The sequence below is a fragment of the Alexandromys fortis genome, unplaced genomic scaffold (assembly GCF_014885135.2).
Source record: "Alexandromys fortis isolate MF-2015 unplaced genomic scaffold, M_Fortis_MF-2015_v1.1 scaffold_103, whole genome shotgun sequence".
Taxonomy (NCBI): domain Eukaryota; kingdom Metazoa; phylum Chordata; class Mammalia; order Rodentia; family Cricetidae; genus Alexandromys; species Alexandromys fortis.
The window spans coordinates 1,796,169-1,815,080 of record NW_026067978.1 but is presented as its reverse complement, the minus strand read 5'-3'; the positions used below and the strand labels follow the sequence as shown (position 1 = coordinate 1,815,080).

The following is an 18,912-nucleotide window of genomic DNA, read 5'->3' as shown; positions in this document are numbered from 1 at the left end:
ACACTGTAGGACTTACAAGACTGAAAGAGGAGAAGATGTGGGTACAATGGAAAGGCAAACATTTTAAAGACTGGCTCCTCAGGAAGAAAGTGAGCACGGGACAGCAGAATATTTAAAGACATAATTGCTGAGAATTTTCCCATCTGTTAAATGCTCAGTCCACAAACTCAAGAGCCTCTGGAGACCTCTAATCAGAATAAATACAAAGATCTCCATATGAGAAACATTGCAGTTAGAGTTCTAACCAGAGAGGAACTCAGAGAAGGAGAGATGGAAAATACAGTTGGTTCAGCAACAGGGGAAGATATGGATGGCATCTTAAAATGCTGAAGGAAAGTAACTGTCAGCTAGAATTATTCAGAAATAAAGAGAAAATATCTTTACGTCAAACAAAACTGAGATCTGTTGCCAGCAGAAGAACTAATAAAAATGGCCTCATTCCAGCACTTTGGAGGCTGAGGCAGGAGGATTGTGAGTGTAAGGCTAGCCTGGGCTATGGAGTGACACATTGTCAGAACAACTACCACCTACCTCAGTAATAAAGTGGACTAGAAAGTAAATATTTGGGTAAATATCAGTGATTGCCTGGATATATGTATGTATATATATTTATACATAATAACAATATATAATAATACAAAAGGCAGGCAGAAGGTTAAAGGAGTTAGTATTTTACCATTGTTGAGGAAATGAAGTATGATGGTTAGTGTTAAACTTTATTGCTGTAGGAGTATTGCTGTGATTGGTGTAATAAAAAACTGAACAACTTATATAGCTAGGCAGGAAAGATAGGTGGGACTTCTTGGCAGAGAGACAAAGAGGGTGATTGAGACCCACAGGAGATGCTATGGAGATGTAGAACAAGTCAGACACACAGAATGGGAGAGAGGTAAAAGCCATGTTGTAGAACACAGACTTAAAAATATGGGTTAAAGTATAAGACCTAGTGGGACAAATCTAAGCTAAGGTCAAGCTTTAATAATTAATAAGTCTTTGTATCATTATTTGGGAGCTGGTGACCCAAAGGAAAGTCCTTCTACACTTTATATTTGATGTAAGTTAGAATCGTCTGGGAGAGGGGCCGCTGGGCATGCCTATGTCACATTATCTTGATTATGATATGGGAAGCGGGATGTCCCTCCCACTGTGGGTAGCACCATTCTCTAGGCAAGGGATTCTGGATTAAGAGTGGATAAAGTGAGCTAAGCACAAGCATGCCTTTACTAATTCACTGTTTTCTGCTCTTTTAAAACTTTTTTTTAAAAAATTATCTTTATTTTATGTGCATAGGTGTTTTGCCTGCATGTGCCTCTCTGTGAAGGTGTCAGAACTCCTAGAGCTTGCTTGAATCATAGACTGTGGTGAGCTTCCATGTCAGTACTAGGAATTGAACCCAGGTTCTCTGGAAGCGCAGCCAGTGCTCTTAATTGCTGAGCCATCTCTCCAGCCCTGTTCTCTGCTCTTAACCATCAATGTAACATGACTGGGGACATCAGCTTCCTACCTGATTCCTTGCAATAATGGATTGTAATCAGAACTATACTCTTTCTCCCTTACATGTTTTTGTCAGGATATGTTAGCACAGACGCAAGAAAGGAAGCCAAGACACGAAGTAACAATTTGCATGTGATAGTATCAGTGTAAGGATGTGTGTTGTAGTCTCCGTGATACTAATGTGTACCTCTTCAATAAATAGAGGGGGAAAAAGAGCAGGATAAAACTCTTTGGCAAAGCCAAAATCAAGCAACATAAACAGTTCAAATAAGGTAAGAAACATTATAGGAACACTCAACTATACAAATTATATTAAATATAAATGGGTCAACTATTTTAAGTAAAAGACTAAGATTGTTATGCTAGATAAAAACTTAGATGCTATGAAAGAAGATCTTAAATATAAGGCATAGAGAGGTTGGAAAGTAAAAGGATGGAAAATTGTAGCATGAGAATGGTAATTAAAATATGATTTAGCAGCCTTGCAGTGGTGGTGCACACCTTTAATCCCAACACTTGGGAGGCAGAGGCAGGGTGATCTCAGTGAGTTCGAGGTCAGCCTGGTATGCAAAGCAAGTTATAGGAAGCCAGGTCTGTTATACAGAGAAACCCTGTTTTGAAAAACCAATATATATATGATTTAGCCATCCTAACATTTTTTAAAAAATAAAACAGATTCACAGCATTACCAGAGACAAAGTAAGAATGGATAGAACTCTTAGAAGCAGATAACTCTACAGCCACAGTGGATTTTGAAAACACACCTCAGCAGCTGATAGACCAGACAGACAAAACGAATCACCTGAGAAAGGCAATCTGAACAGCACAATGAATCAACTTGACAAAACTGACACATATTAAATAGCTCATCGAATACCAGCATACATGTTCTTGTAAAGTAAACACAAAACATTTATCAAAGTTTAAATATCATGAGCTCTGTTTCAAAATAAGCTTTAGTATACTCGAAAAGATAAAAATTACTCAGTGTGTTTTCTGTTCATGGGAATCAAACTGAAAACCTGTTGCATATACCAGGACAAACCACAGCGCTGGCTATATCAAATGTTCTTAACACGTATTTCACAGGGCAGGGCAGAGACCACTCTGCCGGTTGATTTCCGGTTAAGTTTCTAGTCGCAGTCCTTCAGTGGGTGATCCCTATTGCCCAGCATTCCCTGCACCCGTGCCTGTCAATCCAACCTCACACTTAGCTTTCACCTTTCTCCTCAAACCTCCAGCCCTGGTGATAATCTTCCTTCTCTTTTACTGAAAAAAGTATTCAAAAGACAGTAATCTACCTACGGCCCCTGAATTGTACCTAGTGGAGGAATATTTTCTTGGTTAAGGCTGGTGTCCCCATCTGTGTGCACTGGAGTCCACTACAATCGTGTACTATGATATGTGTGGGAAGAGTGTGGAAACAGATATTCCAATAGCATACACACCCTGGGATAGCACTTCCTTGAAAACATTCTTTGGCACCCCTTCCTCATCTTTATACTTTTAGTTTTGTATTGAAATCCCTCTGTACAGCTGCCTCTGTTGAGCCCTTTCCTGTCGGGATACACTGGGTGATCTCAACCAGTTTTCTAGATTTAATCAGGCCACAGGGCAATGATGCTCAAATTGACAGCTCCAGCCTCTTTTGACCTTAGACCTGTTTACTTGACATAGCTGCTTAAACATCTGACACCATTTATCTCCCTCCCACCTGCTCCATGCTCTGCTCTCTACCTTGAAATGCATCTTGCTTCAATCCTTGCATCCATGACTTCAACTGTGGTCAAATTTTCCTCTGCCACCCTCTTACACAAATACCCGTGATTGCAGTCGGGGTCCACCTGAATCTTTCAGGATCTCCTGACTTGAAAAATCCTCAGCCATACCTATACTGTCCCCTTTGCTATATAAGGAAACATTCGGTTTTCTGGGATGGAATGTCCTGAGGGCATTATTTAACCTATCAAATGTTATAAATGATGTAACCATTCTATGCTCAAGCTAACGAAAGACCCACATAATGCTTTTTTTCTTTTGTCTTCGTCCCCTCTCAAGCTTTACAGTTAACCATCAGAAAGAATTTTAGGAGGGCTGGAGAGATGGCTCAGGAGCTAAGAGTGCTTGCTTCTTTTCCAGAAGAGTGAAGCTAGGTTCCCAGTACTGCAGTAGGCTCGTGACTGCCTGTAACTCCAGCGATAGAGCAGCTGGCGCTCACATGCATACACACAGATCTAAAAACAACAAAGTGTGTCTGGTATTCTCATCATGGCCTTCTGCTATTGCCACCATCTTATGTCTGGAACAAGTTCCACCCATCCCTGCTCTGTCTTCTTGCCATTCTTAAAGTAGCAGTTGTATTGATGCTCAGAAACCTTTTCATGGCTTTCTCTTCTGCCTTGATCTTATTCTACAGCCCAGCTGGCCCCCAGGACCCTTGAGGGACTAGCTTCTGTTTATCTCTAAGCTCACTGTCTCCACTCTGGCCCTCATCACTGCACAATGGTTCCATGGTCTGGGTCCTAGGTGGCGTTCAGATCTCGGCTTCTGTGCAGCGGTAAGACAATAGTCTCACAGTCCTGTTGTCACACTAACCCTGGCTTTCCACCGCTCTTATGGCGCCCTGAAACTTGGCTTTGCCTTCTGCCTCCCTGACTAAAATCGTGCACCAGGGACTCTAGTGCAATCATTCATGGCTATTTTTTTGCATTTACAATAGTGCTGGGCACATAGTAATCTATATTTGATAGACTGTTATACAGGAGTCTCTTTCCAGGCTAAGCCCTTTTCACAGGAGCTGGGGAGTGTGCACACAGCAGAGGTGGCCCCGGGATTCCAAGTCTTTCCCACTTCTTCCAAGAGCTATTACCTGTAAGACTTTCTGGGCTTGAACATCAACTACAAGGACTCTGTTCAGTGCTGGCTGGGCCACATAGATGTACCGGTTCCTGACGTTGACTGCAGATGCCCACTGGCAAGGCTGGGTGGCATCTCCTTCTCTGTGAGGACAGATTTCTTCCTGTAAGGAGACAGACAGCCATGTATCTGTTCTTCTGCCCCTCTCCATCTCTGGGGTCCCTCTCCCTTAACCCTCCTGGATCCCTTTTTCTCTCTTCCCAAACTCTTTGGGATTCATACACAAAAATGGCAGGCAAGCCCTGCCATTTCACTAATTATCACTTGACCCTCACCTTCCTCACCAAGGTCAACACTACGTCACTCAGTTTGCGGATCTTTCTGTGTGGAATGGCCCAGGGTCCATTCCTGGATTTCTCTGAAGCCCATTCCCTTGTTTATCTCATTGAGACCTACAGCTTTACGTACTGTCTGGACATTTACCACTCCCAGATTTGTGCGTGCATGTTTGTGTGTGTGTGTTCATATATGAACAAGTTTGCACAATGCCTCTGGAGGCCATGTCATCCTCCAAGGCTTTCCACCTTATTCTTCTATTACTATTTTTGAGAGAGGGTTTCTCAGTGTCTTAGAGTTTATCAAATAGGTTAGGCTAGCTAGCCCATGAATCCGACAATCTGCTTGCCTCTGTTTCCCCAGGCTGGGATTACAAACATTAAAAAAAAAAAAAAAACAAACGATTTGCTTGCATGATTACATGTATACCACATGTGTGCCTGATGCCTCTGGAGGCCAGTAGGGGGCATCGGATCTCCTGGAACTGGAGTTTCAGATGGTTGTGAACCACCATGTGAGTGCTGGGTCCCCTGCAAGAGCAACAAGTGCTCTTAACCACTGAGCCATTTTTCCAGCCATGTCTCCTTTTAATGCTGGTTCAAGGATCGCTAACTTGGGTCCTCATGCTTGCAGGCAAAGCGCTTAACCAAGTTTCTGTCTTCAAGCCTCTTGTGTAGGCTCCACTCTTACTTGTTGCTACCTCTTGTCTACAATGGTGACTAATATGGCATCTCAAACGTGCATGTCTAAAATCAACCTTTCATTCCTTTTCTCCAGGCTTGCTCATTCATTCTATGCAAAACTAGGAGCTTGTTGCTTTCCTTCCTTCCTTCTGGTCCTTTTGTTTTGTGTTTTAAAAGATGGGAACATTGTTTTTTTCCCTGCCTTCTGTGAAACCTGTTCTCTTGGATTTCTCTGTCACCCTGTGTTCCTGTTCTTTGGTTTCTCTTAGCTTGCCTGCCCGCCTCTGAGCTGTGGATGGGTCAGGGCTCCATTGGATGCCCCTCTCATGCCAACTGCACATGCCCTTGTCCACCCCTCAGCTTTTGACAACACTCACAAGCAGTTGGCACCCAGATCTGCATCTTCAGCTCAGACGTGTCCCATCCCTCTAGTCTCTTTGGTTTCTTCATAGGCCTCTAAACTCCAGGGTGTGCCGAGCACTCTGCCTCCCACACCTGGCCTCTCTCACTAGTGTCTCCCCTGCTTGGTATCACAGCATTCTACGAAGTCCTGGAGAACAGGACTGTGACCTGACACAGAGTCAGTGTGCTACAGCTCAGGGATAGGCAGGCCGAGGGAACCACAGAGCAGAGAAACCCAGGAGAATGGCAGTGGGGAGGGCTGCTCTGGATCTATCCCCAGGGGTTACCTCTACTGCTGCCCCATCCTTGCCCCTGTCACTTCATACTTGGCTTCATGTTTCATTTGTAGCACCTCTGGAACTCTGGGCATTCATTCAAGTGTGTCCATGCCAAAGTCTACCGCAAGAATACCTGTCTAGATGCTGTCTGTTCACCTTGCTGCCTCTATCTGACTATGAACTTCTAGGGGCCACAAACCCAGTGGAACCTGACCCTCACAGCTGCTGGATGGAGGAGGGAGAGTTAAAATTCCCTGCCTTAGGCGTCTCCCTTAGCCTGGAATCACACCCACATGTAATGACCAGAACTGAAGAAACCCAGTCTCTCATACATGCATGCACACGTGGAGCATGACCTCTGGATTTTGACTGTGCATGATGCGGAAGCTGCCTCAGCCGTAGAAACTCACATAACTCATGAAGATCTTCTCCGCAGGCTTCAGGCGTCTCTGGACTTCACAGTCCACAGGGTGGATGACAGCGATGCCGTCGTTGGAGAAGACATAGAACACGTTTCCCACGCTGAGGCCTGGGAAGGTTGAACACTTGTGGTCATGAACTTCTAGCCACTGGTAGGGTCACACGAGGCACAGCAGTGGGGCAAGAAGACATAACACACTATCCCGGTGGGGAAGGGGAGACAGTCCATCCACAATACTTCTTGATGGTAGTTGGGATGACGTAAAGAAGTGTCCCCAAGGCTGGGAACTATTGTAGCCCACTACAGATCTGCAGTACCCAGTACCCCTGTTGCTATGCATCTGGAACCCCATTCTTGAAAGATGTCCAGCCTGGGGAGCACCTGAAAGCAATCTCAGGCGTCAATCCTGGGTGTCCCTCCAGGATTCTAGGAGGCTATCTACGTGCATGTGCCTCATTGCTACCCCACAGCATCTCTGTCTGAGGCAGCTTGCCAAAACACCTCTGTCATGAATGGCCTACCTGGAAATCTTGGACTGAAACAGCAAGTCTGGGAACAGCCTCCAGGGGCTGCTTTGAAAGTCAATCACCAGAAGAGCCAACATAAGATTGACAGCTTAATGTAGCCCACATGGGGCTTGTAGACACAGCTACATTTCTGGCTGAGTGCAGTGCTCTCAGTGTGTGGGAATGTGAGAGTCAATACTCATTCAACACACAATCAACCTCACAGGAGACCCAGCCTCCTGATCTGCCCCCCCCCCCCAAGGTTCTGTTGAAATCTAGTTTCTGCTATGGGGCTCCAAAGGGCTCCCAGCTTCCTTTGCTGCTGCTGTTTGGTCTCATCTTTCTCTGATTATGATTTGAGAGTGCTCTGAAGCATGTGGGCCCTTCCTCTTGGCTTCTGTATCCCCCCCCCAGGATTTGAATATAAGCAGAGAAGGGCATAGCATGCAGCCACCAAGGTGAGATGGGGTTTGTGCAATGCTTCATTTAACCGGATGCAGCCCCCACCAGCCCTATACTCTGAGGTGGCTTTAATGTGACTTAGGTACCTAAAATGCATAGCCACCCCAGTAGACTTACAAGTCTCCACTGTGCAAACCCGAGTCCCTCTGCAGTAACCTCAGCCTAGCAGTAAACCATTCCTTAAAAGGCACAGGGCACAAGCTGAGTGCACATGGCAGCCAGACAGTGCACCAAGGGTCACAGCCAGCAATCCTGCTGTTGGCACCTGCCCCTCACATGTACTGTCAGACTCAGTGCCCAATGCTCAGGAAACTGGACTGCCCACGTGTGTGCCATGTGAGTTTGACTATGACCCCACTCCCCCACCGGTGCACAGGCTCTGCAAGGTTGATGGGGAAGGGAAAGGTAGCCCACTGTGGAACCAAGCACACACGACCCAAGACAACCGCACTCAGTACCTTCTTCCCGCCACAAGATGTTTGCTACTGTAGCAGCCGAGAATTTGGAGAGCAGCAGCATGACAGCCGGAAGAGAAAGAAAAAGGACAATGTCAGACCTTTGCTGCTGGGATTTCTTGGTTCAGTCCACTGAGGGGCATTCTTGTACCAACTCGTCACTGAAAGACTCTGCATCTCTCAACAGCCCAGCAACAGTATCAGTTCACGACCCTGGACCAACGATATCAGTCTACGAGGAAGACCCAGGTGGATACTTCTGGGCCTCAGGATGCTTTTGCTTTCTAAACAATCTTTAAAACTCGGTCCCAGAGTCCCAGCAGCTAATCCCCACTCCCCGGCTCTGTGGACAATAAGGAGTGCATAGCATAGCATCTCTCCCTGACTTCCTAGGTCACTTCCAGGAAAGTTGATTTTCTGTCAGGACACTTGAAGGAAGAATATTGTTTCGATGACAAAGGCTTAGTTTGGAGTCTGGCTGCAGGAAAGGGACTGAATGACACCCATGGCATGAATTCTGCCTGCAGAACCCCCCGGGGAGCAGTGGCTACGAGGAACACACTTGACCCATGAGGAGGGTATGATTCCTAGAGCAGGGGCCACTCCCAGCTGCGTACTCTCCAGTAGCCCCCGTACCAGACAGTGCTAAATCCCATTCATGCGTGTTTCCTCTGTGCACGTGTGCCTATGATAAAGCTCAATTTATAAACCAGGCAGCACAAGATTAGCTATTCATACAATAGGATAGGTACAACACTCTGATGAAAAGCTACTAAAGGGGCTGGAGAAATGGCCTAGTGGTTAAGAGCATATGCTGCTCCTCCAGAGGACCAGAGTCCAGTTCCCAGCATCCCACATCAGGGGGTTATAACCACCTGTAACTTCAGCTTCAAGGGATCTGGCCCTCTCTTCTGGCTTCTGGGAACCTGTGCACCAAAGCACACATAAAAAAACCTTAAGGGTTCATTTCTGGATCAAAGGAAGAAAAACCACAGATGAGAGGGGACCACTGGGATGGAGCACCTGGTGGCATAAAGGCTTTTGGGACCAAGTGTCCAGTCATTCATCACATAGGAGGCAGGGGGCACAGCTGGGCTATCTGGGCCTCCTTGTGGCCCTGGGCTCTGTATCCTGACCAGAGACTCCAATCATTTATATTTCCAGAGCTGTCTAGGTTGCCTGAGAAGGTCACCATCTGTAACTAGCTTTGTGCACAGAGGAAATAGATTTGTCCCAGCTTCAGAGGCTTCCAGTTGGTGACTGTGGCCTTGAGAATTAATGCACCCCCCTTGTCCCCCTAACATTCCCAAACAGCTCAGCAAGGGTCTCAGAGCCAAGAGTGGACTCACAGGTCTTCCTAGCTGAGTCCTCAATGAAGAGGGAGGAGATATCTTCGTCCACGCCCACTTCATTCTTGGCAATGCACGTATATGCCCCCGTGTCTTCATAGCGAACGCTGCCAATGTGGAGTTCAGTTCCATTGGCTGTAGAAGGGACAGTGGCTCAGGGTGGTGCTCTCAGGGGAACACCCTTTCATGTGCCCTCCCTACCACCTTCTCAGGATCTCTGAAGAATGTCAGGCTAAATACACAGTCTTTGGGTGTGGCCGGGGGCAGCCATCATTCTTGGGACTGGGCTCAGGACAGGCTGGCACTGCTAAAATACAGAGGGTGCCCTGGAATCTGGCCAACAGCCTCTCAGATGTCCACGAGACCTGTGTGCCAGTCATCAGGGGACCTCTGTTTCCTCTAGTGCGCCAGGCTCAGCCATGATCTTACCTCTCATTTCCTGTCCTGGGATTCATGTGCAGTTCTTACCCAAGAGGGAGAGCTGTTTGGACATCTGGGATGAGACATCCATGCCATTTTTCAGCCAAATGATTCTGGGCATGGGAATGCCCTCAGCATGGCATCGCAGGCTGGCCGCCACTCCAGGCTCTTGCGCCTGGGTCTCTGGATAGACGCGGATGACTGGTGGCACTGTGGGTGAGAATGGTGTTGGTGAGAGAGAATCCACCCCTGGCCAAACCCCGAGACCCCTGCTCCAGAGGGTGAACCTGAGAGGCACCTCTGGAGGTCTCTGAACCAGCTTACAGTGATGTCTTTAGCATCGCAAGCGTCAAGGGACAAGGCTGTAAAATGGATCACGGGCAATAAACACATCCGGTGTGGTACCCTGTAATTCATGGCTTCCGCTCTTGTTCTAAATATGATCAGGAAGACATCCAAATATTTAAAGCTGTTCAGCTGCTGCACATAAAGAGCAACAGCCACTGAAATTCATCTCTGAATGAATGGAATTCAGATGTATTATTCCTGTTATCGAAAAGCCACTGGACGGGGCCTTAATTTCTTGCAGGAAATGCTTCATGAAGCACTTCTAGGCACTGACTGGCAGGGCTGCTAATTACATCACGTCTGTGGGGAAGCCCATCGATTTTCCAGTGGGTCATTTTTATTTCTTCACTCTCTAAGCCCTGGAACCTTCGTGAAAGAAGGACGAGTACTCCTTGGTCGCAGAGCGACTCAGCTCTGGCCCTGGTAGTCCAGTTTCAGCTTGGGCACGCAACCCAACCCACTGGCTAGAGGAGCGTTCGCGGGTGGGTAAGACTCTGGCACACTCCACAGTGGATTGGCCCTTCTGACAAGGGCAGGCTGAGGGCAAAGGCCTGGTGAGGGAGAGTCCCGCTCCTGGACATAAAAGCACTATCATTTCCCACCTTTGTGAGGGCTTATGTTTATACATTTTACTCTACATACTTTAAAGCCAAGGTTTGAGAGCATATGTAAGCAGACTTGAGTATTAAATCACACACCTCTTAGAAAGTGGGGGATGTATTCCTCTTGAAGTGGATAACTGTTTTCTTACTACTATCTGGAATCTCCTTTGCCCATTATAAGTAGGACTCCTGGTATTTGAGATGAGAGAATTTTCTCTGGACTAGCAGATCAAGCCAGCAAGGATGGAAGAGGTTAGTGGGGCCAGTTGAGATGTGGGTGAGGATTAGTTTTAAGAGCATAGGCGTGAGCCTCTTTTATCTGACACACTTGGTTCATATAGGAAAGAACAAACCTTCCTCACACCTTCCAGTGGGCAGAGAGGGAGGGAAGGAGGGAAGGAGGAATGGGGTCTAAGTGGAGTGCACAGAACTTGAGTACGGAGCCTATAGCCTTAGAGCCCAGAGATGGAGCTCAGAGGCCCAGAGTACAGAGGCTGATGGGTGGTTTGAGAAGTCTCTAGAGAGAACCAGGGTTCTGGTTGAGGACTGTCCAGGGCATCATCAGTGAGCTCATCAGTGAGCACAGCAGCCTGCCCGGCAACCGCAGGCAAACCCAGAGAAAGTAGAAGTGAAATGGAGGACTCAACTCAAAAGCCAAGGGAAGACCAATGAGGAAGTCTTTGCTCTGCCTGGGTGTAAGAAGAGAAAGCTTGATCAATGAAGAACTAGAGAGAATACCAAGGGGTTTAAGAATGTGAAGATGGAGTATTATAGGCAATAAAGACAAAAACCTCAAGGAAATGGATCATTTAAAAGGAACATTTAGGGGCTGTAGAAATGGCTCATATATGTGTGTGTATGTATATGTATGTGTGTGTATGTATGTGTATGTATGAATAAGCTGTGAGGTTATCTCACCTGGTCCTTATTTTAATTACTTTTCTATTGCTGTGATGAGAACCATGACCAACGGTACTTATAGAACAAAGAGTTTATTTAAGGTTTACAGTGAGTCTATGACCATGGTGGGGAGCTTAGCAGCAGGCAGGTAGGCGTGGCCTTGGAGTTTATATCTTTCCCAAGAGTTGGAGGCAGAGGGAAAGAGTGCTGAGAATGGTGTGGGCTTTTTGAAATCTCAAAACTCATCCCCAAGTGACACACCCCTTCCCACAAGGCCATACTTCTGCGTCCTTCCCAAACAGTTCCACCAACTGGGACCCAGTAATCAAATATCTGAGCCTATGGGGGCTGTTCTCATTTAAACCATGACAGTCCTGTGTAAATCAGAATCATAAACACACTGTGAATTGCTGAAGTCTAGGCATTTCAGGGATGCCTAGAGAGATGTCTCAGTGGACAGAGTCTGTGCTGTGCAAGTGTGAGGACCTGGGTTCAGGTTCCAAAGATCCATGTAGGAAAGCTGGACTCGGTAGCATGCATCTGGAATCCTGCTTTTCCTAAGGCAAGGTGGGAGGCAGAGACAGGAGAATCCCCAGATGTTCATGGGGCAGCATCAGTGAACACGAGGCCAGCAAGATGGACTGTAAGGAATAGAACCCGAGGTTGTCCTCTGACCTCTACACATGTGCTGACACATGTGCACACCCATGCTCACATATGAACATGCAGACACACATACATAAAAATTAGCAGAGCTTACTCTGAGTACAGTTTGTCTCAGTGTCTGTGAAGGTGACCAAAAAGAAAATCATTTGATTTTCTTACTAGGCACCAAAAGAGCCTTTGAAAGAGACCCAAACTCCATTTCTTAGTATGTGAATCTCAGTAAAATAGGAACAAAATGATATTTTCTTCCTACAATGAGTATGTCCATAAAAAGAAGGAACAGAGCACCATTCCTTTCAGGAAAAAAAAAAGGAGAAAGTAGAGGAAGCAACATTAACTTTGAAGCTTGCTGGTGTGGTCAAGGAAGCAACACACAGAGACGGCCATATTAAAGGATGAGGCTGTTTCCAGCCCCTGTGACCAAACACCCAGCAGAGATAACTTAAGGAATCTCTGCTCACCTTAGTGGGGAGGCACGGCGGTGGGAGGGCTCTCTCTGGTGCAACTGAGGCTCTTCGTTTGTGACCATCCAGGAAGCAGAGGTGAGGATCAATGTCAAAGCCTTGAACAGTGGGACCTATTTCCACTAGCTGAGACCCATCTCCTAAGGACTCTCCAGCCTTCAAAATAACATCACAAACCAAGGATCAAATGCTTAAAATACCCATGGGGGCATTTTAAAATGAAAAAGATTTAAATTATTTAAATGTATGTGTCTGCTTGTCTGTGCGTGTGCTACGTGCATGTAGTACCCTCAAATACCAGAAGAGGGCGTCAGGTCACTGGGAACTGGAATTACAGGATATGAGCCACATGCTGTGGGTCCTGGAACCTTGGTCCTTAGATAAATACTCTTAGCTACCTGCTAAGCCATCTCTTCCCTCTCTTAGAGGACATTTAAGAGTGTCACCATATAATAGAGAACAATGATGTTTTAGGTAGCTGTACTCTGGGACACAAACCAAAAAAAAAAGATAACGATTACACGAATACAATAAAGAGCTAGTACCCAAGCAGACAAAGTGAATGGTTTGCTCAGAGATCAGTGCAGACCAGGCAGACAACAGACTGGACCCACATGATAAACCACCGACAGTATAAGAAAGTAACAGTTTGAGGGAGGTCATTGATTAGGGAGATTTCCCATTGTCACAAACAAGATCTGACAAATTAACCCAGGGACTGAATCTAATTTCAATTAAAACCAGCCCACTGGGGCTTGACAAAATAATTCTGAGTTTATCTAGGAAGGAAAAAAAATTCAATGCATGGCTGAGGAATCTGAGAAATGACATTGTTCCTTGTCATTTTGCTAAACCAAGATATCACAGAGCGTTAGACCATTGATTGGGGGTGGGCTGAGGGGCTCCTCCTCTTTGAAGCTAGCACCTGACTAAGGACCTGGATTGATTTTACAAGCCTCTGTCAATCCCTTATGGGGCAGCTGACAGCTCTGGAACACCAGCCAGGTGTCGGGCTTGATGCCCACAGTGCTAAGAACTCTGGTCCCTTGCTGAGTAGTGGAGCTCTCTGTGTGGAAAGGATGGCTGAACAACTTTGCAAATGTGAGGGGTCACTCCTTGAGGAGCCTTGGGGAATAGATCCTAGCAGGCTTCACTCTCCTCTTCCTCCGTGGGAGACTTGCCCTCCAGATGTCTGCGGTACCTGCTGTTTATTGGCGCAGAATTTGTCCAGGGAACTGGAGACGCTAGAAACCGGGGACTGGTTCCTGCGGTGGTCGGTACCAGCCCTGGAGACTGCCCTTGGCCTCTGCTCTGCTCTCTGACAGGAGTGCGTGGGCAGACTGAGACGTTTTCACACTTGAGCAGCTATCATCTGTCCGACCACATGTGTGTCCGACTCCCCTCCCCCCGCGCCTGCGCACCGTGCTCCGAGATGAGAGCTTTTCCAGACCAATTTGGGACTCAATTTAAACTAAAATATGTGACAGTGTTCTAGAACAAAAGGACGCCTGACTCAAAGTCAAGGGCGTAGGATGAGTCACTCAACAGAAATACGTGCCTAAATTCAAGGCACTGTAGGCGGGCGTGGGGGTGGGGGAGGAGGAGGTGGACCGACAGGACACACACACACATGCCCTCTGATGGTCTGGAGGTTTCCCTGAGGAGAGCCTGAGAAGGACTGAAGAGGGGACTTGCTGCCCCCACATCTAATGCTCCTTTCTCCCCAGCTTGCTTCAAACCTGAGTGGGGTTCACCAGGCTCTTTTCGTGTCCTTTGTCCCCTGTAATGACATCATGTCATGCTGTCCTACCCGGCCACTCTCTTAGGTCTTCCCTCTGCCACCAGGAATTTGTATTCTCACCTACGAAGTCTGCAGTGAGGTTCCTTTATCTGTTTGTCCCTCTCCCCTGGAGACCTGGCTTTCTCCTGAGGACACTGCTTCTCTTGCAGCTTCCTAGGGGCAACCTGTACTTAGCCCCCTACTTAATTGGTTGGAATTAATTCTGTGCATGTGTGATGCACACATGCCAAGCAAGTGCTGTGCCGCTGACCTATGGCCTCAGCTGTCTTCTTTTGGGGAGGGTGGATAGGGTCTCACCACTACCCAGCTTGCCCTTGACTGTACTCCATAGCCCAGGCAGGTCTTTAACTTGTGATACTCCTGCCTCAGTTCCTGAATAGCTGGGACTATGGGCCTGTGTTAAAGCCTTTCCTTCCTTTCCCCAGGCTAGAAGGATCTGTTCCCCCAAGGCTCCCGAAGCAAAGACCCTCTCACTTCCTGGTCGTTCTTGTTCCCTTCCACACGACAGTAACAGTGCGGGGGGTTTTGAGACTGCTGTCCTGTTTTGCTCTGCTTAGCTCAAGCCCTAGATCTCGCCCCCCCTTCCAGAATGCGCCTCTAAAGCCCCTCACTCAGGACCTTCCCCCTTCAGCTCCTACAATCTGTTCATTCTCTTCTCGATTAAAGAAAGCCAAGTAATTCTAAAGCACCCCAGAACAGAGGCTCTTTTCCCCTCTGACCCTTTTTTCTACTTCACCTGCTTTTTTCCTCCTTCATCCCTCAGTCTTCCCTCAGCCAGTTCCAGCCACACGAAACTGTCACCCTGTGGGAACTGCTCTTCTCTGGGTCACAGTGGCTTCCACATGCATTCCTGTCCAGCCACCCTTGTCCTCATCGTTGCCCCGGCCAGTCTGTACTGCATCAGGCAGTTGAGTCATTTCTGTAGGGCGCTGTCTCCACTTGGCCTCAGGCATCTCTCCCAGTTCCCACAGGCTTCTCCCTTTCAGCTGCTCAGCTGGCTTTTCCTCACAGCCCCAGGGTTTGGATGCTGGAGTTGGAGCAGGTCTCCTTGGCTAGCCTAACCCATTCAAGGACTTGACACCTCTGAAATGCACCCCGATAGCTCAGACCTTGCCCTTAAAGCAACCTCTATCGTTTCAGGAAAGGGCAGACTCCCCTTGTCAGAGCACTGGGGCTTGCTTACCTTTGACCTTCCCACCACCTTTCATCAACACTACCTTCTCCATTTCTTTGTCCTGCCATCCTATGTAAACCATGTGTGTTTCTTCTGATTCTCCTTATTCCTTTTTGTTTGTTTGTTTTTTAGAAATTTCTTCCTAGCACTTTTGCCCATTGCTGCCCATGAGGATGTGGCAGGCCAAAGTATGCTGATTGGTTGAACACATTGATGGGGGGTGTATACTAAGTAAGGGGGTGAGGAGATTGTCGAATGCATTGATGAGGGTGTATGGTAAGGGGGTGGGGAGAAGACCGTGGAATAAGAAATGGAACAAATCCATGGCAGGAAGGAAAGCGGGTAACTCTGGGAGGGAAACTGAGGCACTGATGGAATCAGCATGAGGGGGTATAGCAGAGATGAAGCTCGGAGAAGGGCTGGCTGGACCACAGGGCTCTGGTGTATGTATATACATTATGTATGTCCATGCAAGCAGGGCATGTGGCTATGTGTTGCATTCAGGGATTTGGGGTCATCGGAACAGTTAGCTGCCTTGGTTCTCCATGAGCTAAGTGGGCCAGGTCCCCTCAGCATTTTCCTGGAGCTGCTGGTGTGGAGCTGGATGACTGTGCCCAGTTAGGTCATCAGTTCTGGCGGACGGGGAAAATGGACCCTGTGGGCCATCTTGGGTACCTGGGTAGTGGCAGGATCAGCAGTCTCTTGGTCTCCTTAGTGCCTGTTCTATCCTGGGTTGCAATACTGGCACCGAGCAGCTTTTCCAAGGAAGCTATCTTGCTTAAATTTGCTGGGGATGCAACTGGCATGAGAAACTAAAACAATCATAGGTCAGTTGGGTGGGCACTCAATGGCTGTCTATAAAGACCTAACAGGTTCTCGAATGGGTGAGGCCCAGGCTCTGAATGAGCACCTGGCCTACACCCACCCAGCCCTGATCCCCACAGTCACACACTTTGGCCACACCCAGTGCCAGCTCTGTAGAGTCTGTCTGGACAGAGAGGTCCTGAGGACAACCCTGGGCTGTGAGGCATCTATGTGGGTCCCTGTCAGAGCCAGACAAAGATGCCAGCTCTCAGTAGCATGGGAAGGAAACAACTGTTTCTCCTGTGTCCCCAGGCCATGCATCTTCCAAGACCGAACCCCTCCCCTGCATCTTTTGTATATTAAAAAGAATGTGAAACTAATGGATCCTACATAAATACATTTCCTTTTAGATTTGCAAAGCCTTCATACGATTTCACGAGGGGGTGGGAAGACAGCTCAGTTGGGAGAGTACTTGCCTTGCCAGCATGAAGATCTGAGTTCCATCCATAAAACCCAATAAGAAAGGCTGGGTGTGGTGCTATGTGCTTAGAATCCCAGTAAGCCGGGGGGGGGGGGAAGGTAGGCCGTTCCTGGGGGTTCTCTGGCCAGCCAGCCTAGCCTAGCCTACTTGGTGAGTTCCAGGCCAGTGAGAGACTCTGTCTCAAAAATAACAAGGTGGGTGGCTCTGCAAGAATGATCCTGAAGTTGACTTCTGACCTACATGTGCAGGTGTACACACCCACTCCCATATACCGGCCCACGCCCCATTTGGATCTGTAACACAAAGGTCCATTTTCTTTGGGAATCATCTCCATTGCCAAGGTTTAGGCGGCATAAATATGTTCTTAAGTAAGAAGTCACAAAAGCACCAAGCTGGAGTAATAAGCAGATTTGAAGATGATTATTGTGTTTTGGGGATGAATCACTACTTGTCTGAACTGTGGGGAGGTCGAAGGTATTTTTAATTTAATGGATTAATCATGGATGTCTGAAGTTCTCGCTCCTTCCCATGAAAGCAATGTAGGGGCTTTGCAGCAAGCTATAAATCATGTCAGGATTTGGGCCTCATCTCTGGCAGCCTGGGCTATGGGCAAGTTATACTAATTTGTGTGAGGTAGTGTAGCTTCCTGGAAGGGTTCCTTTAAGCAGCTGGGTTAAGGCAGTCATGGAAGCGGGGAGTCTCAGAAGATGGTGGTTGTCCAGTCCGTGTATGGGATCCCAACTCTGCTACCAGACAGCTTGGGAGTAGCGTGGCCCTAGAGAGAAGAAACCTATATTTTGGATGATCATCTTTTCCGCATATCTGTATGATGGGCTGGAGGCCCAGCAAATGGCCAGTAGCTTTGATTATCAGTGTCTACCAGCAGCTATGACTAACTATGGCTTAAGATCAATCCAAAGCCTCCCCTAAGGCTGCCTCTCCTTTATCCCATGTATTTCTCAAACATCTTCCTGCCAGACCAGGAAGGGACCAAAGCAGACCTCCAGCAGCACAGTAGGCGACTGGCCAAACTCCACCCAAGCTGCTCAGGGCCATCTTTCATATCCTCAGGTGTAGGGTGGATGGTAAAAAGAATAGGTTCATGTCACTACCCATGTCCCCTCCTTCCTCAGGAGACCCTGTAGCAACTCAGCCCACTGAGAACCTCCAGGGCCTTCCTAGCCTTCTAGTCTTCTGCAGAGAGGCTCCCTCCTTCAGTACCAAGCCATAGCCCTCAAAGATCTGCAAGATTCCTACAGTGACCCAGTTCTTCCTGGAAACCATGCACCATCAGGAGTCACTGAGCCCTCTGGGGAACCAGGCGACACCCAGCTGTGTGTTCCACCCACTTCAGACCTGCTGAAGCCAAAGGCTGGATCTGAGACTGCCACTTAGTGCTCTGTCCTCAGAGTCTGTTTCAATGGCTGCTTCCAACGTGGTCTGAGCTGTGCACCAGACTTGGAGACATGGGATGCAGGGCTCCTATCCTCTGTTTCTCCAGAGTGTGCAGTCCAGATAACCGCAACAAAGACCTGACAACTGCCTACCCTGTACCTCAGATCCAGGATCTCTAAGGGCAGTTTCATGGCATCATAGCTGGGTAGGCACTGGCCCAGGTGTTGTCAAGGTTTTTCTGTAGCTATTAGCTATGTGTGTGTCTGATGTAAGGGTATGTCACCCCAGTTCTCAGAGTCCCAGTGACCTTGCCTGTAAGATAGGGAAGACACATGGTAGGTATCCAGTAAACGTTACTACTGTAATTATGGTTTCAGGATATCCTAATTTCCCTGTCTTTCCACACAGATGCACACTGATTCATTCTAAGGCTGACAGAAGTTTAAGTCCTGTAGCACTTTGAAAACTTCCTGCCTTTTTCTGGGGTCAGCAGATCATTATGTTGTATCCTTGGGAGATAATCATAGTGCCTACTGTCGAGGTGATCCCATGAGGGTGTTGCATGCCACATCAATTGCCTTTGTGAGTGCCAGGAGCTATATATAGCACCCGATA

At 47.6% G+C, this 18,912-nt stretch overlaps 1 protein-coding gene across 1 annotated transcript in view; it reads right to left on the bottom strand.

Annotated features, from left to right (window-relative positions):
• Nucleotides 1–18,912, bottom strand: part of Fstl4 (follistatin like 4) — a 430,956-nt gene that overhangs the window by 18,783 nt on the left and 393,261 nt on the right. The window contains exons 9-13 of the mRNA XM_050157785.1: nt 9,711–9,872; nt 9,243–9,377; nt 7,897–7,923; nt 6,460–6,578; nt 4,364–4,513 (exon numbers count right to left, since the gene is read on the bottom strand). Coding sequence (XP_050013742.1) covers nt 4,364–4,513; nt 6,460–6,578; nt 7,897–7,923; nt 9,243–9,377; nt 9,711–9,872 — 593 coding nt within the window. The remainder of the gene's footprint in view (nt 1–4,363; nt 4,514–6,459; nt 6,579–7,896; nt 7,924–9,242; nt 9,378–9,710; nt 9,873–18,912) is intronic.